Source organism: Castor canadensis, chromosome 1 (genome assembly GCF_047511655.1).
Source record: "Castor canadensis chromosome 1, mCasCan1.hap1v2, whole genome shotgun sequence".
In the NCBI taxonomy this organism is placed as follows: Eukaryota; Metazoa; Chordata; class Mammalia; order Rodentia; family Castoridae; genus Castor; species Castor canadensis.
Genome location: NC_133386.1, coordinates 155,615,608 through 155,634,947, shown reverse-complemented (window position 1 = coordinate 155,634,947; position 19,340 = coordinate 155,615,608). Strand labels below are relative to the sequence as shown.

Sequence of the window (19,340 nt, the reverse complement as noted above, 5' to 3'; positions counted from 1 at the left end):
GGGTAGGTGGAGGATGCTAGATACAGCTTGTCCTTTGCCAGTTACTGCCACCCTAAATGCCACAGAAGGGAGAAAGCTGCTCAGAGCTGTCTCGCTGAAATGTCTTGCTTGATGTCAGACAGACCCTGCCTGTCCTAGGGAACTACAATTCTCCTACCACAGATTCATTCCTTTATGAGATGGAAGGCTTGGGCCATCAGGGACTAATGTTTTGGCAGGATTGTGTCCCTGAATTATCACTGATAGACCCTCGTTCACCCCTCATCTCCCAGACCCCTTTATTGGTGTCCTTGTCTTCAGTTTGTCTCCCTTCATTCCACCAGCCATGCTTTTGCCAGAGGAATTTTGCAAACTAACGTGATTATGCAGGTGAGGACAAAGCCTTTGGCTTATACTCATGTCAGCTGGCTCCTGTAGGGTGGTACCTGGAGGAGGGCAGGGGCTCAGAGGTCAAAGGTGAGCACCAAGGACTAGATGAGTATTTAACCCTACCAAGGCCTGACCTTGGCCCAACTGAAGGAAGTTCAGTACTAAAAACTACTCTGGGCAGCCCTCCTTCTACTGGCCACTAAACCACAGTGATTAAGCTGACTAAGTGACTCAAACACTATTCACTAACCTCCATGGGGTCCTTAGTTATGACCTGTGTTTTCACCTTCTAGGTGTTGGAGCATATCTTAGTAACTGTGACCTTGACTATATTTGAAGATGGATCTGACAGGCCATATGTTTTGCCCCAGCATTCCTTAGAAAGAGCAGTTTGCTTTTGTCAACTCAAATCTTCAGGGAACCCAAGACGACATTCTGTGGGCCTGATAAGCTAGATTAGGAAGGCTGAGGAGTTGGCACACTGGTACACACAAGTGGGTTTCTACCTCTGGTGAAGCTGTCCTGGTGAGCACAGTCCCTGGGAAGCTTGCTGTCCTGGGCCCCACAGAGGAGTTGCAGGGACTGCTGGGGACAGAGTCCCTGGGCATCCCTGGGTTCTGCACTGTCAGACCTTTCTACATAATGGAGTCCCTCCCAGCTCCACATCACAGTTGTTCCAGGGCCAGAAGCACCTCAGGATGCCCAGTGCTGACGTGGCATGAGGATAGGTCTGGCAGTGCCCTGGCCTCTGACGTTCCACTTGAGGATGATTGTCTTACCTTTGTTAAAGAAGTCACAGTCATATGCTGAAAGAGAGAAGACAAAACAGAGACTTGCTGTGAGCATGCCAAGAGCCTGGAACAGATGGACAGAGCCAGGGACCCTAGCATCCCAGTCTCCCTCCTTCCCCAAGGGCCAGGCCTGGCCTGCCTCCTAAATTCCAAGACTCAGGGATAGTCTTGGATTCAGACGTCTTACAGGGGAGGAAATACAGTGGTTTCTCTTGCACCACCAACACACAGTTCAAGGCCTTATGCTGAGAAGACACTCGAGAATGAATAAATGAGTGATTGTTGGACCAAAGGATTTGCTTGTGTAGCCCTAAAGGGCAGGATTAAAACCAATAGGTGGAAATGTTGTGGAGAAGAGGAAAGCAAACATTAGACAGAAGTTGGATGAAAGGAAATCAAGGTTCACCAGCATCCTGGGCTTGTCTAGGCCCCTCTGCAGTTAAATCAACAGAGGAGCTTCCACCAACCAGCCAGGCCTTGACAAGCTCCCAGTAGTGTGGGCCCAGCGCTCCCTCTTGTGGTCTATTCCAGCATCATAGTCTTTCTCTTGGCACCTCTGCTATGAACTCCTCAGTCCACAAGGGTGAGCTGGGTACCTTGCAGGAACACCTAAAGCCAGGCGCAAGGCCATGAGGATCCAGAAAGGTGGGTCTGAGATTAACGCTGAGAAGGGACCTGCTTCAGATTCAGGCACAGTCTTGAAGGAGCCACCAATTCTATTCCATGCCCCAAACCCATGGTCAATACATTTGGCCTTTTGTTCAGGCACTAGGAGTTAGGGATCAATCTGCTGTGTGGCTACAGGCAAATTCTTGCCTCAACTCGTTAATGAAAGCAGAAAATCGAACTAAAAAGTTAGAAGATGGTTTCAGGTGTGTATCTGGCCAATGGGAGAAGGCCCAGAAGAGTCACTAAAAGCCAGCTCTCTAGGGTTAGACCAGAGTTCAAATCCCATCTCTCTTATTCATCCATTGAGTATATGGGGGCACGTTACCTAACCTCTCCAAAATGTAGTGCCTCCCTAAGTGTGACCGCTACTAGCACCTGCCTAATTAAGATGAGAAACTTGTCAGAATCAAAATGGAGTCACTCGTGTCAAGCCCTGTTAGCAACAGCAAAATAATAAGTAAAGCTGGCGGGGGGTATGAAGGAAGGCTCTCACACATGTACACCTGGTTCAAGAACTATTCACAAAAGACTACCAATCACTGCCTGGCATAAAGAACACTTCTGCAGGGGCTTCTGTCTTATAACTGTCTTTCTAAACTTGGGCTGACATCACCCTTGCTACTGATCCTGAACACTCTCGGTTTTAATTTTCAGGGCCAAGGATTTTTGTTTTTAAAAAAAATCTTGTGTAATTCTCTTCATTTTGCCTTTAAAAGTTTCCTCTTACCTCAACTCCTTTGAACACACTCATAGTACTATTGCACACGTATTTCCAATACTCAGCTGTTACAAAATAAACTTATCAATCTCTGGATAATTTTTCTCTCAGTGTCATTTATGTTGACAAGATAAATACTAATTTAATGCAATGTTTCTTGCATACCAAAATTAATGCAAAAAATGATAAACAAAATATTGAAATTTTAAAATAAAGATCAGAGTAGTGACAGCAGCTCACTGAGCTGTAGTGGAGCCTGAGACAAAAGGCAAAATCAATAATACTGATCCTTTGACATTTTGTTTACTAAGCATATTTTTGCAGCAATTTTTATTTATTTATTTTTTAAAAACATTGCATCAAGGCAGGCAGGGTAGTTCACACCTATAATCCCAGCATTTGGGATTACCAAACCTCTCCAGAACTTAATGCCCCTCTCTAAGTGAGACCACTAGTAGCATCTACCTAATTAAGATGAGAAAGTTGTCAGAATCAAAATGGAGTTGTTTATGTCAAGCCCTAATAGGCAGAGGCAGGAGGATCATGAGTTTGAGGCCAGCCTGCTGTACATGGCGAGACTTTGTCTCAAAAACCAAGGGCTCCTTGTGTAAGTGGCTCCAGAGCTGTCAACACAACAAGGATCTTGCAACCTCCATCCTGCCCTACAATGCTGTGAGCATTGCTCATTTCACCTTCTTCCCTGACAAAGTTCCTATTGGTTTTTAAAAACAAAAACAAAGGCTGAGGATGTAGCTCAGCTGTAGAGTGCTGGCCTAGCATGCACAAGGCCCTGGGTTCCATCCTCGGCACCCCCAAAATACATATGCATATTGCATTGAGATGTTCTTTCACTTGACCCTTGAGTTTTCTGGTGCCCCCCCTAAGTCTCACGCTCCAGGTGAGTGCCTCCCTCACCTCGTCCTAAATGTGGTAATACACATATGGCACAAAGCCTAGCTCATAGTAGATCCTCTGTAAACCTGTGCATCCCTCTCCTCCCTCCCTGACGGACTGTTATTAGAGAGTAGGGGGAGAGGGTGAGAAGCACAGAAAGAAGGGGAGAAGTAGAGGGAGAGAGACTGGGTGAGAACCCAGAGCATTTGTGCTGAAAGGTCTCAAGGGCAGACAAAATGGAGCCATCTTCTTCCTGGGGTCCTCCCGCCTGGATTTCCCAGGGCTCGGGAAGAAAATGGCAACCCCACATTAGCATAGTGTACCGAGCACTTAACATGCTTTGTCTCGTTTAGCTCTAATCACCTGCCAGGTGGGTGGTTAGGGTCACTTCTAATACAGGTAAGAAACTCAGAGTGTGAGGAAGGTGCCTGGGCTACCAAGCTTAGGGGAGCTAGAATCTGAACCTGGATAGTCAGCCTCAGAGCCTGTGCCTGCAACAGGCAAGTCCACTGTATGCAGGAATAAGTAATAATCAGTTAATGAATAATTAAACTTTGTATTTTATTGATCTTTTCTATATTAATTTTGTATGTTAAATATTAGTAATATTTACTATTATGTAATTCTGTTTTGTTATATACATTTATGCTACCAACAGAATATATGAATATATAATTTATGCATACATATGTATGTGTGTGCTCAAAATATTTTTATTGGATAGAAGTGTTCAACCAATAGCGTTTGCAGACCACCATTATTCTGAATAAGCAGATGCTGGTGCCTCCGATGGGCGCCTCCAACTGACAAAGTGCTTTTACACTCATTAACCCATTTGATCCTCACAATAATCCTGATGATTATCCCATTTTCAGATGAGAAAAATTGAGCCCCAGACCGGCTAGGTGGCTTGTTTGAGGTCACACAGCATGCAAATGACAGCTCTGGGCCTAGAGCCCAGGCTCTGGACTCCTCTAGCAAAGGTTTGCATGACTCTCTGGGGATGAACCTCTTCCCGCCACCACACACACAACTAACCTGTGTAACCTTGAGCAGGTTATTTTACCTCTGACTCTAGGCTGCAGATTCTTCCACTGTAACTTAGGAATATGAAGTCCTATTTCAAAGGGAAATTGTAGGACTGCATATTCTATGTTACCACTGGAGAGCTTGCCTAGCCTCTGTGAGGCCTTGGATTCAATCCCAAACACTGAATGATACTACTAATAATAATACACATGAGTACTTGTGTTCCTGATGATAGTGAGTACTTAGTAAATGCTAAGGCGGATGGCAGGCACCCCATTCTGCTCCCTCAGATGATGGGTCTGGTTGGGAATACTCACGGCAGAGGCGAGGGGTCCTCCAGTCGATGGCCACCCCATGCTGGCAGCACTGGTGTGCATAGGCAGACACACTGGCACAGAAGCACTCACAGTCACCACCCCGGCTGCACCCACATGTGTCTGTCAGGCAGTTTGAGTAAAACCAAGTGACATCGACCTAAGGGAGGACAGAAGTCAGAGGTCAGAGGACAGATCCAGAAGGTCAGAACCTGCAGCTTTTCAACTGATAACCACCAGCACAAATGTGAAGGGGCCATGGAATAGGGTGAGTGGCCATGATGGTTGAAGCATCAGGGCAGGAAGGCAGCCAGCTGGGAAGGAAACAAGAACCTTGAGGCACAGGCAGACACCTAACTTTTGAAACCTAAGCGCTCTCCTCCCCTGAGCCCAGGCTGTTGGACTCAAGGGCTAGGGGAGTAGCTAAAGAACAGGTGGAGAGTCTGAAACACTCCAGGCCAGTATGAGAGCCTTCTTCAGGGACTGGGAGCTGGCCTTTGTGCTGAGCCCCATGGAGGGCTGGGAAGGCAAGAGGCATGAGAGAACATGCCCACTCTGCCGCAAAGCTTCTTGATAAGGAGGAAGAGTCAGACAGACATGGGCTTGCAGAGGGCACAGAAACTGCATTTGTCTGTCTCTGGTTGTCTGCGGACACAGGGTGGATTCATCTGGGCAGGTGAGTGGCAGAGATGGGTCCCTCTCTTCTAGACCTGTGGTATCTCTTCCAAGGCACAGAGAAGCCTGGGAGCAGAGGGGTCCTGGGAAAGTGGAGGGGTTCAGGAGGGGGCCAAGGCAGGTCCACTCACCACAGGGTGGCAGGTCTCAAACACCGCGCTGAGCAGGATGCTACACTCCTTCCTGGCAAAGGGCTCTCGGAGAGGATTCAGGACACATGTGTCCTGGGAGTCCAGGGTTTCTGGGCACTGAGGGGCAAAAAGTTGGGGGTGGATCTCCCAACCCCAAATGCCTGTTGCTATTAAGGCAGAGAGACCCTTAGGATGGCTTCCTGGTATTCATGTCCCTTGGGGAATGAGTGGAAGGTGTATGGCTTGCTTCAAATCAAAAGAACCCTGCAAAGGTGAAGGGATGCACGTTGGTGATGACATGTTGTGTTAAGTAAGGTCACAGAACCCTTCCTGCTGGAGTCTCTGCCTTGCTGGCTGTGAGGGAGCAAACAGCCATGTTGGGAACCCCATGGGAGCTGAGGGTGGTCTCTGGGCAACAGCTACACGAAAAGCTGAACCTCTCAGTCCTGCGTCTGCCAGGAGCAGAATGCCGCCCACAAGCCCACAAGCAGGCAGGAAGCAGATCTTTCTCCAGGGGAGCATCCAGGTGAGAGTCTAGCTCTGGCTGTCACCTTGGTTGCCGCCTGTGAGACACATGCCCTGATTCCCAACCTAGAGAAACTGAGTCATGTGTTGTTCAGTGCTGCTGAGTCTAATATTGTTATACACAATTAATTAATTAACAATACAGATTTCCCTGTTTCGGCTGAACCTCCTTCCTCAGGACTACATTTTCACGAGAGCCCTCAGAGCACACCTAAGGATACAAGCTATGCAGAAATATAGGGTGATATGTGTGGGGGGCGGGGGTGGTCAACAATAAAGGTTAGTGTCCCATCTGGTTTTTCTAAAATGGGGGTGGGTTGGGCCACATTTTTCTTTTTTCTTTTGTTAGGGAACATTTTTCTGAAGCTATGAGAACAGCCTTGCCCTACCTCAAGATCACAATGAGTTCCAGGATACGCCCAACTGCTTGATCTATCCCCTCACACCAGCTCATCTCCACCTACTACCCAAGCCTCCAGCAAGAGTTAAAATCACTCAGTCCAGAAAAGGCAAATATTAACAGTCAATCAACACTCCACTGCTGCACCCCAGACGGACATAAATAATCAACCACGGTCCTCCTTCCAGCTGAACCTGACCCAAGTCTTAACTATTTCTCAGTGTCGCTTTCCTGCCAGCCTCTTTTGATTGACCAGGGTTGTCACACAAAGTAAAATCTATTTACCATCCTTTTCCTGGCACAGAGGACGACATAGAATATGGAACTTACTTAAGGTCACCCAGCAAGTCAGTGGATGATCCAAGATAAAAAAAGCAGGGTTCCTGCTCACAATTCAGTGCTTACAGCCTGGTAGCCTCAGTCAGGCATCCCCCAAGCCTCCCATTCCTGACTCTGGCAATGTTGTCCTCCCTCTCAGAGGCCTTCTCATCTATCCAAATATGGCTGGTCAGTTAACCACCGGCTCCAGTCCCTCTCCTTCATGAAGCTTTCTCTGCAGATTGCCTCAGCACACATCACTATCTCCTCAGTGCCAGAGCTAGTGCCAGGCACTGAGGGGCAACAGGGATGGATAAGATAGTCATGCTTCAGTGAGCCTCGCCTTCCCCACTAGGTGGCCATCTCTCCTAGGTCAGAGACTTTGCCTTCTTCCAAACCCCTCCAACCCCTCTTCAGGCTTGGCCAGGGACAGGGTGGGCAGCTGGCCTTGTGAGATTGAATGATATGTGTCCTCAGGCTGTAAAATGCCCATCAGGAGCTGAGAGCCTTCCCAGGAGCAGCCTCACACTGATGTCCCTCCTCCCTGACCTGGGGCCAGGTCCAGTGTAGCCAGTGCCTGCCTGAGCGAGTGAGGGACACCAGTCATCCTGAGATACTTTATTACCTGCACTGCAGCCCAACTGTTCCCAAACTCCTGGGGGTTAGTTAACTCTAGGTTCTCCGGGGTCCTCATCTCATTGATGGTTTTTAAGTCGAAGTTCCCACAGAGGCCTGCCACCTGGCCCTGAAAGGAGAGAGGACAGCAGGTCTAGGTGCAGGCATCCCAGGTGTAAGCCATGGGCAGAGGGGTCACCATGAGTCCTGGGGTCTACCATGAATGCAGAAGCAACTACTGAGGCAATGTTAGAGAAGGGACCCAGACCCGAGGGGCAGATAGGACCAAGAATACTCTTCTTGTCTCCTCAGGGAGGGATATCTCAGCCAAGGACACCCAGAAGCTTGGCTCAGTCCTGGCAAAGCAGAGGCAAAAATGCTCTGCTCACGTGATTACCTGCCACTGAGGCCCCACTCGGATGTGCACTGTAGTTCTTTGGTCCCACAGTACAGTGATGTGCTCCCGTGGGAAATGCACAAGCGTGAAGAACCCTGCTCTCCAGGTGTGAACCTCCTGCTTCTTGTCCAGGAAGCTCTCAGGACTCTAGAGGGATAGAAGTGATCAGTCCTGAGGCTTTCTGAATGTCTTTCAGTACCCACATCATCTGGGCCTGCCCAACCCCAGGACCTCACCAACCATCTGCCTCCCTCGTGTCCTGACATTGACTTCTGTTCCTAACCCTGGGCAAGGAATTCAGCCTGAGCTCCAGGCCTTAGCCATCTCCTGCCTGAGTCCCCTCACCCACCCTCTGTATATTGTCTATAACAACCTATACATTGTCTACACAACCTTCACCAGCACCAGGCCTTACAGGATTCCCAGAGTCATCATCAAAGATGATGAATGAGTTCCCGACGTTAATGGAAATAAATTTCCTGCAGATGATGCCAGAGCTGTAGCAGTTCACATTCTCTATAATCACAGAGAAGCTGAAATCTGATGTGCTCTGAGAAGAAAAGAGGATCCATTAAAACAGGGAGAGAAGAGGTCTTGCTGAGAGTAGAGGGACATGGACTTTGAAGTGGTTTCAACTCACTTCTTGTTATTTATATGAATTTGTTCTCTGAAGCTCAGTTTTGTTTTGGGGCATGCCCACGGTGGTGTTTAGCACATAGCGACTCTGCTGAGAAGATCATAATTAGTCAATGAAAAAAATGAATTGATAAGGTAGGGATGACTGGTGTTGACAGAGGTGTAGGGAAGGGGGAGCTTCTTCCATACACTCTTGGTGTGAGACCATTTTTTTTTTTGGAGGGCAGTTTTCCAGCATTGAATAATATTTTAAAAGTACCTAAGTTTTTATACAGCAATTCTATTCCTAAGAATCTAGAGATCGGTCCACACAAGTATTTGTTGCAGCATTTAACTATTGAAACAATCTAAATGTCCATCAATGGGGAATAATAAAACTAACTAGAGTACTTTCTTCCTGTCGAAGGTACAGTTTCAAAAGAAGTATGCACTGACAATATGTGATAATGCCCAAGGCATACTCATAAATGGAAAAAGCACATTGCAGAATCCTATTCACTTAAACTAACTGTGTGTGCCTGTGTAGATGTGCAAGCATAAGTATGTGTGTGCTGGTGTGTCTCATAGAAAATGATCCTGCAGGATTAACCTGTGACTGTTAGGAGTAGCGGAACAGAAGAAATGTGAAGAGGAGTGTTTTTTTTTAAAGAACATATTTTCCTACATAGTCTTAGAGTATGCAACACTTTTGGAACTTAAAACATAAAATAGGGCCACAGTGGCACACACTTATTGTCCCAGCTACTCGGAAGGCTGGAACACTTGGAAGGTGGGAGGATCACTTGAGCCCAGGAGTTCAAGTCTAGTCTGGGCAATATGGCAAGATCATGTCTCAAAAATAAATAAGGAAATAACAAATAAAATAGGATAAGGTCTTAATTGCCCCATCTTCTCTTTTGTAGGGCTCCTGCCTTCACTGTGCCACCCGTTTCACCATTCCTCTTCCTCTGGGTGAACCAAAGACTTTTTAACATGTGACTCCTGTAGCATACCAACTCTCCAGTCATATTTCTTGTTAAATATAACCCCAGCTCTGCTGTTGACTAGCTTTGTAAACTTCCCCAAGTCCAAGTTACTTATCTATAACCTGGGGCCAGCAAACCCAAACTTGTAGGTTGCTGTAAGAATTAAGTGAACGAATTCACAAAAATGGCTCAGACTATCAGTCATATATAAAAGCTCAGAAAGCATTAGCTCTTTCTCTTACATACAGAAAAACCAGAGGGACCCAATGGGCAAGGTTAGAGTGGTGAGTGGGCAGGCCGCAGGGCTCCCTAAGCTCTGGCTTGTCCCGCAACACTCCTTCCATTCTCTGGAAGCCATGCCTCAGGGCTGACATCCCCTTACCTACCCAATCATGCATCTGACTGGAGTCCAGAATATCAACATGCCCTGATGGGTCCAAAGCCCCGGCTTCTCTAGGTCCCCATGGAGGCAGCTGGGCAGACACATTCTGGAACTCACCTTGACCAGGTGCACTTTGCAGGCCCCCACGAAGTCAAACGGGAGCCCATCAAATGTGCGGTAATGCCGGTCACCATAGGCAGTGCAGGTGGAAGCACAGGGGTGCGGGGTGCACAGGAACAAGCCCTGCTGGCACACGCTGAAACACAAGCACACAGACCGTGCCCATACCATACGTGAATGACCTTGACACAGCCATAGTCTATTGAATGCCCACTGTGTGTCCCTGGGCAAGGGGGTCAAAAAAGATCATCAACTTCCAACAGGACCCTTGAGGGCAGGATTGTGACCCTCACTTTATGTAAGAAACAGTGGGGCTCGAGAGGTTAGGGACACATTGCCAATAACTAATGCATCTTAGATTTAATCCAGATCTCTGACTCCAGAGTCCATATTCTCTTTATCACTGCATTCATTTATTTATTCAATATTAGCACTTACCATAGCTCAGGCATTCCTCCAGAAGTTTGAGGTATGTCAGTTTGAGATATAACACAGAAAAAAAAAAAAACCCTCTGACTTAATGAAACAAATATTCTAGAAGAGAAAGCTATACACTGAAATTTTAAACAATAACAAATATGAGTAAATAATATAATGTGTTGGAAATTGTGGGAGATAGGAGAAAGCAAGATGGGGGAATTGGGATGTGTATGGAAATGGGTTACAATTTTAAATAAGGTGGCCAGGGGACACATGAGCAGAGTCTCAAAGGAGGTAAAAGAGTTAACTATATGGACTGTCTTTCTGTAAGACGAACATTCTGGGAAGAGGGTGCAGTCTGAAAAGGCCCTAGGAAATACTCTGGAGATCACATGGCTAGAATGGACAGCACAAGGGCAAGAGAGTAGAAGAGGAATTCAGAGGGTAAAGGAGGGCCAGAAGACATAGGTCCAAGAAGACCACATTAGAACATTATCTTTTTCTAGGAATGAGAGAGAAATTCTTTGAAGGATTTGATGATGGGAATGAGATCTGATTTGTGTTCTGTTCTGGCTGCTGCATTGAACCCAAACTGAAAGGGGTAGAAGGTAAGCAGAAAGACCTGTTGGGAGGCTACTGCAAGAAATCAGGGAAGAGACAAGGGCTGTTCAGAGGACGGTAACAGCAGTAGAAGGAGGGAGAAGTAATCAGATTTGAAGTTTGTTTTAAAGGCAAAACCAAAAAATTTGCAGACAGCACTCTTGGGCAAGTCCAAGCCAGCAATCTTCGATTTCTTGCCACATGTACCTGGCACACCAGTCAACTCTGGCCCACCACAGTCATGAAATCCTACAAACACTTGGGTATACCTGCACAGAGCTCTATGTCCTGACATTATACTCTAGGACTTCTGGGGTCAGACAGCCAGGGCTCTGACTGTACACATATACCCTGATGCATCTGGGGGAAAAAGCCTTGGAGCAGATGGGCTTGGCTGTGACCCTGCTGCTAACATGAAAAGAAAAGCCATGCCCACCCTGTGACCAGAGAAACAGTACAGTTTCAACACCAGTATGGGACAGGCTGGGACACAGCTCCAGCTAGAATGGATCTCCAAGACAGAACTTCTGTGTGATGCTCTACAGGGCTCCTGGGCCCCAATGCCAGGGGCTTCCTGGTCACAGTAGACCACCCCTGGATGGTACTCAACTCTGGAACAATAACTGAGTTTTCTCTCCAACATTAGGGCACCAGTTTATTATTTCTCACCTCCTCTCCTAGTGCTCTTTCCATCAGAAGGCTGAGTCTCTACCACCTCCTACCCCCTGCTGCTTTGCTCAGCACAAGCTCTTCAGAACTAGTTCTAACTCTGTTTCCATGAATCCAATCCAGGTGCACCCATTCCCACATATATGTCCTTATATCACTGAATACACAGTGTACAAATATAGTCACATATTCACTCAACTTACTTGTATATGTAGGCATGTGTATACTCATTAGGCAAAACACAAATCCACACTTGTGTATGTGTGTTCACTCATATGTGAATACAAATATGTATATCCAGTACACATATATACTCACGTACTTTGCACATACATGTCCAAAAAACCAAGTAGATGCATATGTACACAAATATACATAAACACATGTATATACATATGAAAATTCCTAATTGTATGTATTAATGAACATATTAGGATTTATGAATGCCTGCCTTCTCATATACATCCATGTATATACCTGTACACCCATGCAGAATATGCATTTTGGATTTGCACACATGCTTATATGTTTATATAAATATGAAAACATATTGTCATGCTCACAAATATGCAATACACACATTCATATACATGTCTGAACAAACTCAAATTCATGTAAATAGTTACAAAAATACTCCAATATATTATTTTGTATACTACATTGGTATGTGTACATAAATGCCTATACAACATACATTCAACACGAATATGAACATGGTAGAAGACCAGATTCATGACAATGTATTCCATATCCATGTCCTACCCAGAAAAACCAAAGTCTGCTCAGGGTCCTCACTTACCAGGTATGGCAGGGAGACATCACCTGGTCCCCGGGGAAGTACTCTTTCCCCTTCCAAGTGCATGGGCACTCCTCTGGTGGGAAACATGCATCTCCGTGTCTGAGCAGGCTGTAAGGACACAGTAAGCAAGTGATCAGGAGAGTACCCGTACCCTTCCTTGATCTGCCATCTGGAGAATCATGTATCATGTGGATGCCCTGAGGTGGCTCTCAGCATTTACCCTAGAAGAGACTGGCAATTGTACCGCTGCCATCCTGCTGATGCCCAATGAGGTATCTTGCTAGGTGGAAAAACCAGAGATAGGCAAGGCCCAGTTTAGAAGTCTCTGCCTAGGCGAAGCCCAGTTTGGAAGTGTCTGCCATTCATCAGGAGTTGAGGCTCAGCTCTACCAGCCACAGCCTTCCTGGCCAGGTAGATGGTAGCTGCCCTCAGTAACCAGCTGTAAACTAATGAGCAGACCATGGAGATGGGCAGTGGCCCTCTCAACCAGGTTGTTCATGGAACTCTCAAACACAGGCCCCAAAGCCACAGTTGCTACATTCCAGTCTGGTTTCCATGAAATTTGACCCATGTCCAGGAGACAGGGACATCTCAGGGAATTTATTGAGGTTCTCAGGTCACAACTCTAGACATATCCAGTTAACATCAGTTATCATCAGGGTACAATCTGGAGCAGGGGTAAAAATATAAGCCTTGGCAATCAGCAATTTTTAGTTCAAATCCAGAATTTGCCTAGGACAAGTTATTTAACCTTCCTATTTTATTCTTTCAAAGGCGTGTAAGTACATGGTCTTAAAAGACAAAGAGTGCTTTTACTGGAAAGAATCTCTTGTTAATTTTTCCCCAGATTTTACCTGGAAGCACTTTCTGGACTATGTACTGGACAATAGAGCTCAAACACAGCACAATGTGTTGCTGAGGAGAGGAGATAGAAACGGAGTTCAGAGCTTCTGGGATGGCTAGCATACACAGATCAGGATAGAAAATAGGAACGATCTGCTCAGAGAAGGAACTCCAGAATTCTGCTTAAAGGTTACCTTAAATATCTGGTCAGATATTAAAGTGTGCATGCACAAGGAAAGATTTATTGTCAAGGCTTAGCAAGAAACAATACTGAAGAAGTATGAGATTAGTAGAGATTTCTTTTTTTTATTTTTTTTATTTTTTTCATTTTTCTTTTATTATTCATATGTGCATACAAGGCTTGGTTCATTTCTCCCCCCTGTAGTAGAGATTTCTGATACAATGCGATGCTGGGAGATGTCAAGATTATGACTAGTTAGGATAGAAACACCTCCCTTAACACCCCAGGCCTCAGGAACAGAGCTACTGTAGACAAACAAATCCCAAACACAAATCTTGAAAAGATCAGGCTAATTAACTAATCTGTGAACTGTCTATTATACCAAAACCCAACAGTCAATACAGGAAGTCAACAAAATACAACAACAACAATGTAAAACTTACAATCCCCAACATCTAGTAAAATATCTATATATGAGAAAATGTGACCATAACTAGGAGAAAAACTCAGTCTATAATTAAAACTGATACAAAAATGATATACATAATATACAGGACTTTAAGTTGTTATAATTATCTATAAGCATTAAAAAGTAGGCAGATATAATGAACAGTAGGAGAATCTCAAAAGAGAAGTAAAAGCTATTTTAAAAAGAGGAATTCTGAAAACCTGTAATATATTCAATGAAAAATTTGTTGACAGGACATGACAGCAGAGTAAATACTTCACAAGTAAAGATGAATAACCTTGAAGCAGGGCAAAATGAACTGTCCAATCTGAAGAGAGGAAGGTTTAAGGGAAAAAAATGAGACAATATCAGATACCCTAATACAAGTATAATTGGAATCCCAGGGGAAAGAAAAATATTTGGAGAAATAATGATTGAAATATAATCAATTTTGATGAATCTCAATGAACTCTAAGCACAATAAAAACAAACCCAAAACATGTAGGCACATGATAGTCCAACTGCTGATGGTGATAATAAAAGAATGTTTAAAAAGTCAAGATATATTACAGAACAAAATCAAGCTAACAAAAGAAAAATTATTTACCTGGAATTCTGAATATTATTGAAAAATCAATAAAATTGACAAACTCATGGCTAGAACAAATAGTTAAAAAAAAAAGAGAAAAGACTCAAATTACCAATATCAAGAACAAAGTAGAGCTATCACTACAGAGCCTATGGATATTGAGAGGGAAATGAAGGAATAATATGTACAGTGTTGAGCCAATAAATGTAACAACTTAGATGGAATGGACAAATTCCTTAAAAGACACAAACTATGACAGCTTAGTCAAGAAGAGGTGTGAAGCATGATGGTGCATGCCTGTGATCCCAGCACTGGGCAGGCTGAGGCAGAAGGATACCAAGTTCAAGGCCAGCCGGGCCATATTGTGAGTTAAGGCCAGACTAAGCTACATAGTGAACCCCTTTCTCAAAAAAAAAAAAAAAAACTCAACCAAGAGCTGGGAATATAGCTCAGTGGTAGAGAACTTGCCTTGCATGTTCAAGGCCCTGGGTTCAATCCCCAGCACTGCCAAAAAGGAATAGGTAACTTGAATAACCCAAAGCCTATTAAAGAATGTGAAATCAAAAACTTCTCTAGACTGGCCAATCAAGCATTTAAGGAAGAATTAATACCAATTCTAAGCAGACTCTTCCAAATACTTCCCAACTCATCCTGTAAGGCCAATATTACTTTGATACCAAAATCAAACAAAGACATTTCAAGAAAAGAAAACTGCAGACCAGTATCTCCCATGAACATAGACTATTAAATATCCCCACAACTGGAGTTTACCCCAGGAATGGAAGGTTGGTTATATCAATTGATATTATTTACCACATTAACAAAATAAAGGCTATGTATGATAGTTCAATAAATAAAATCAACTGACAAAATTCAATACTCACTACAAAACTTCCCAGCATACTAGAAATAAATCTGGGGCCAAAGTTGCAATAGGTGTTAAGGCCTAGGATCCTGTGTAGGTTCTCTTGCAGATGCCCTGGCTGGGAATGAACAGGCTTACAATGCACACTGTTACCTCTGACAGGGGACCAGACCTGTGGTCTCCTAGGGCTGACTGCTCTGGGCAAGGGGCAGGCTTTGAAGTAAGGGGCCCTAGGCTTGAGTCATAGAGCCTTGAACAGAACACTTCCCTCCCCTCAAACTCTGGCCTCAGCTTCTTCATCTGAAAAACCAGAATAAGGAGCCTCCTCCTCTTCTCTCTATGGGCTCTGATATTGAAGAAGATGATGACATCACAATGTCTCCCAAACAGTAAAGCTCCACCTGCCTGTCCCTTTCCCTTTCCTCCCTGGAAGCCCTGACCCTCATCTCATTTTCCTTGGCTTCCAGGCCTGATCCAGGACCCCCAGCTGCTCACTAATCTCTGCACACACTGAGGAGCACTGTCCAGTGCTGCCAAGTCATGGGTTGAGGTGCTCAATAACCTCTTTGGCCAAGACATGGGCAGGAGCACTGGCAGAGCTGGGTGCCAGGCTCCTGTGTACCAATACCCACAAAATTCAGCTCCTGTAGCTTTCATAGGCTTTAATGGCAGCACCGTAGGGACAGGAGAGAAACTGTATTTGGTAGGGCCTTTCTTTTCAGAGTATTTGCGGGTATCTGCCCTCCACCTGAGGGCTCTGCTCACAATTATTCTGGGAGGACTGGCAGAGTGGCTCAAGTGGTAAGAGTGCCTGTCTAGCATGCACTGAGTTCAAACCACAGTGCCACAAAAAAAAAAATTGCTCAGGGAAAGAGGTCAAGAGCAGAAACATGGATTTCTTCTTGCCCGGTCTTCAACCCATCATGCCTGTTAAGCATTCCAAACACCCAACTCAGTGCCTCCATTTGGGTACCTCACTTAATCTGCCTGTAAAGGGGGTGGGCATTATCACCCCCATTTTACAGATAAAAAAACTGAGCCTTAGAGAAGTTCCTCATCCAAACTCACACAGCTGGTAAGAAGCAGAGCAGGACAGAATCCATCCCAGGCTGGACCCTCGGGCTCCTGCTCTTTCCCAGTCTTCCCACTGGCATCACAGCTGCCCTGGGCCAGGCGGCACCAGTTGGGTTGTGTGACATTGTCTCTGCCCCCCATCCCCCACCCTCCACCCCATGGTTCCTGGCTCTGCCAGCCTTCAAATAGGAGGAAACATGATGACATGGGTCCATACCCCTGGGGACAGGCGCAGCCCGACAGGCAGGGACCATGGACTGGCACACTCAGGTTTAGCAGCTGCTGCTCACACGTCCTCTCCCTGCTTAGCCCGGGGTCTATGTGCAGGTCACTGCAGTTCACGAAGACCTGACCTGGTGGGCAGGCCACAGCTGGAAGAAAAGAAGTGGATGCTGCAGCCCCTGGACCTGGGGTGGGCCCACGCTGCAGGCAGGGGTCCCAGCTTGGGATCCTGCGACTGGATGGGCTATTCCTGGGGCACTGAGTGGGTTCCCACATACCATCCCAGAGGGAGGACTGGATGTGTGCTATTGCATCACATGACAACCACAACTACCAGAACCCATTCCTGAACAGGTCCTCTGCACCAGCTGCTGCTCCAGGCTCTCCCTGTGCATCGTGCATCGTCTTATTTAATGCTGTAATCACTCTACCAGGTGTGATTAGCCCCCTTACCCATATAATGCAGTGAAATCACCTCTGCTTTCAAAAAGGCAAAATGGACTGACAGGAAGGGTCTCAGAGGGTCCAAGAGAGGAGTTGAAAAGGGGATAACCTAGCAGCATGGCAGAGTGGCCAGAGGACTTTGAACAGGGAGTTCATTTCCTGTCACCTCTATTGTTATGACATAAACCATCCTCTCTCCTGAGACTTCAGTATAGTCTGCTGTGCACATTCACACTTTGTGTGAGTTATCTTTTTAGGAAAATCAGTAAAAGGCGGTTGAGTTCCATGCCTAGACTGGGATGGAGGAGAGAAAGGCCTAGCCATGTCCCAAAGAAGCAAAAATCCAAAGCCAGAAATGGCCAAAGAGAAACTTTGGGGAATATACACAATACGTGGGCAGGATGTAGGAACCTGGGTTGTCTACAAAAGAAGAAATGAAGGGTCAGAGAGGTGAACTTAGTTATCCAGAGTTATACAGCTTGTGAGTGCTGGTTGGGATTTGAACCCAGGGTGTCTGAGCCTCGAGGCCCTGCTCTTCACCACCTGCTATATGACTACTCTCCAAACCCCTTTGTATTAATCCCCATCCTTAGTGGGCTCCTCCATCCCAAAAAGTTCTTCCTGAGTGTTCTAGCTCACATGCTTTGCCCCTCCTGTGTGTCCCCTGCAGGTTTACCCACCACCGTTTTACCCCCACCCCAATCTCTATTGCCTGGGCCCAGGCTGTCCTCCCCATCTCCGTGAGCTCACACCCAATGCTAGGCTGGGCAGAGCCAGCCTCAGTGGATACTTGGTAGCTTACACCAAGGAGATCCAGGACCCAAGAGAGGTCACAAAACTGTGCAGATGCCCCAGGTGGCTAGGGAGGACTGAGGTTGAGACAGGGGTCCAGGATGCCACCCTCCAAGCTGGAGGGCACAGAAGGCTCAGTGTAGGGCAAGCTGGGGAGGGCTCACCCTGTCCTGATTAGCACTCCCAGCTGCCCCAGAGTCCTACTACCATGTAGTCCCCAGGAGACCCCCCACCTTCCAGTCCCCCTCACCTGGGGCTCTGCTGTCACAGCTCATGACTCCATCTTTGCAGTGGCTGTAGAAAGATGGGGGCACTGGGATTAGCTGACCCCATCACTGCAAGACCCATACACCCACTGTAGGGTCACTGCAGGGTTCAGAGAGACATCCCCACCAGTCATTGTCCCCTGCACCCTACACGGAGGGGAGGGTGGGTATCTCTTTATGGAAAGTTCTGCTCAGCTGCAGGTCTTCAGTCAGCAGCTTCCCTGTAAAGAGAGGACAACAAGACTGCTACCCAGGGAGCTCACCAGTGGCCCAGGGAAGGGATGTCACTGTCCCCAGGTGGATAGTCCACTCCTTGGAAATGACAGGAACACTGGTTCCTATAAAAACAGATTACAGGGAAAGGTGAGCAGACTCAGGATCTGGGGGAGGGACAGTCCACTTCAGCCAGCTGGGGTCATGAGGACACATGGCATCTACTGTGACATGAGACACACTTCTAGGGAGCGGGAAATCCAGGCTGGCACCAGCACTGGGTCCCAAATCGGAGGCCATCACTGAGTTCAGATAAGGGCAGCCCCACTGGTCTCCATCCACTCCCAATGCCAGCCTCACTTGGACAGAGCATGATCAGAACATGAGCTGAGGTGATCAGACGTGTCTCTGCTTCCCCAGCCCATACCATGTCAGGATGGGCAGATATTCTATTGGTGTGGCATTCTGGTATTCACACCCAGCATCTATTCTGACTGGTCACTAAATATTTTGACACTTGGCAGGGGACACCTGGCTAGCACTCCATACAAGGGATCCTGAGAGTGGAGAATTCTTTGGCTGTCTTTGGATTCTTTAACTCATCTGAGGACAAAGGCCATGTTTCCTCACCACAAAACTCCCACCGCACCTGCTGATTCTGGGCACATACGGAGTCTGAAGCAGAGTAGGTGAGGGCCAGAAGGGACACCTGAACTCATCCCTTATCCCTCCTCATCCCACCCCAGCACTTCCAAGCTATCTTCTTCCCACCTCCTGGGATAGCCTACAGAGGCCTTCTTTGTTGGCAATACTCACCCTCAAAGGGTGTACATCTGGATCCTAAGAGAGGATTTTGCAGTTTGAAAAAGCCTCTGTGTGACTTCTATTTACCCCTAAACGGACCTCTCTCCTGTTCCCCACCACTGGAAACCAAGTGGTTATTAAACACTTTACAGATGAAGAAACT

The 19,340-nt window shown here is 46.4% G+C and overlaps 1 protein-coding gene across 1 annotated transcript in view; it reads right to left on the bottom strand.

Moving 5' to 3' along the window:
* Positions 1–19,340, bottom strand: part of Otog (otogelin) — a 78,086-nt gene that overhangs the window by 32,845 nt on the left and 25,901 nt on the right. The window contains exons 21-31 of the mRNA XM_020170158.2: positions 18,424–18,498; positions 18,145–18,188; positions 16,654–16,807; positions 12,437–12,544; positions 9,946–10,084; positions 8,261–8,395; positions 7,846–7,992; positions 7,459–7,578; positions 5,591–5,707; positions 4,788–4,944; positions 1,149–1,175 (exon numbers count right to left, since the gene is read on the bottom strand). Coding sequence (XP_020025747.2) covers positions 1,149–1,175; positions 4,788–4,944; positions 5,591–5,707; positions 7,459–7,578; positions 7,846–7,992; positions 8,261–8,395; positions 9,946–10,084; positions 12,437–12,544; positions 16,654–16,807; positions 18,145–18,188; positions 18,424–18,498 — 1,223 coding nt within the window. The remainder of the gene's footprint in view (positions 1–1,148; positions 1,176–4,787; positions 4,945–5,590; positions 5,708–7,458; positions 7,579–7,845; positions 7,993–8,260; positions 8,396–9,945; positions 10,085–12,436; positions 12,545–16,653; positions 16,808–18,144; positions 18,189–18,423; positions 18,499–19,340) is intronic.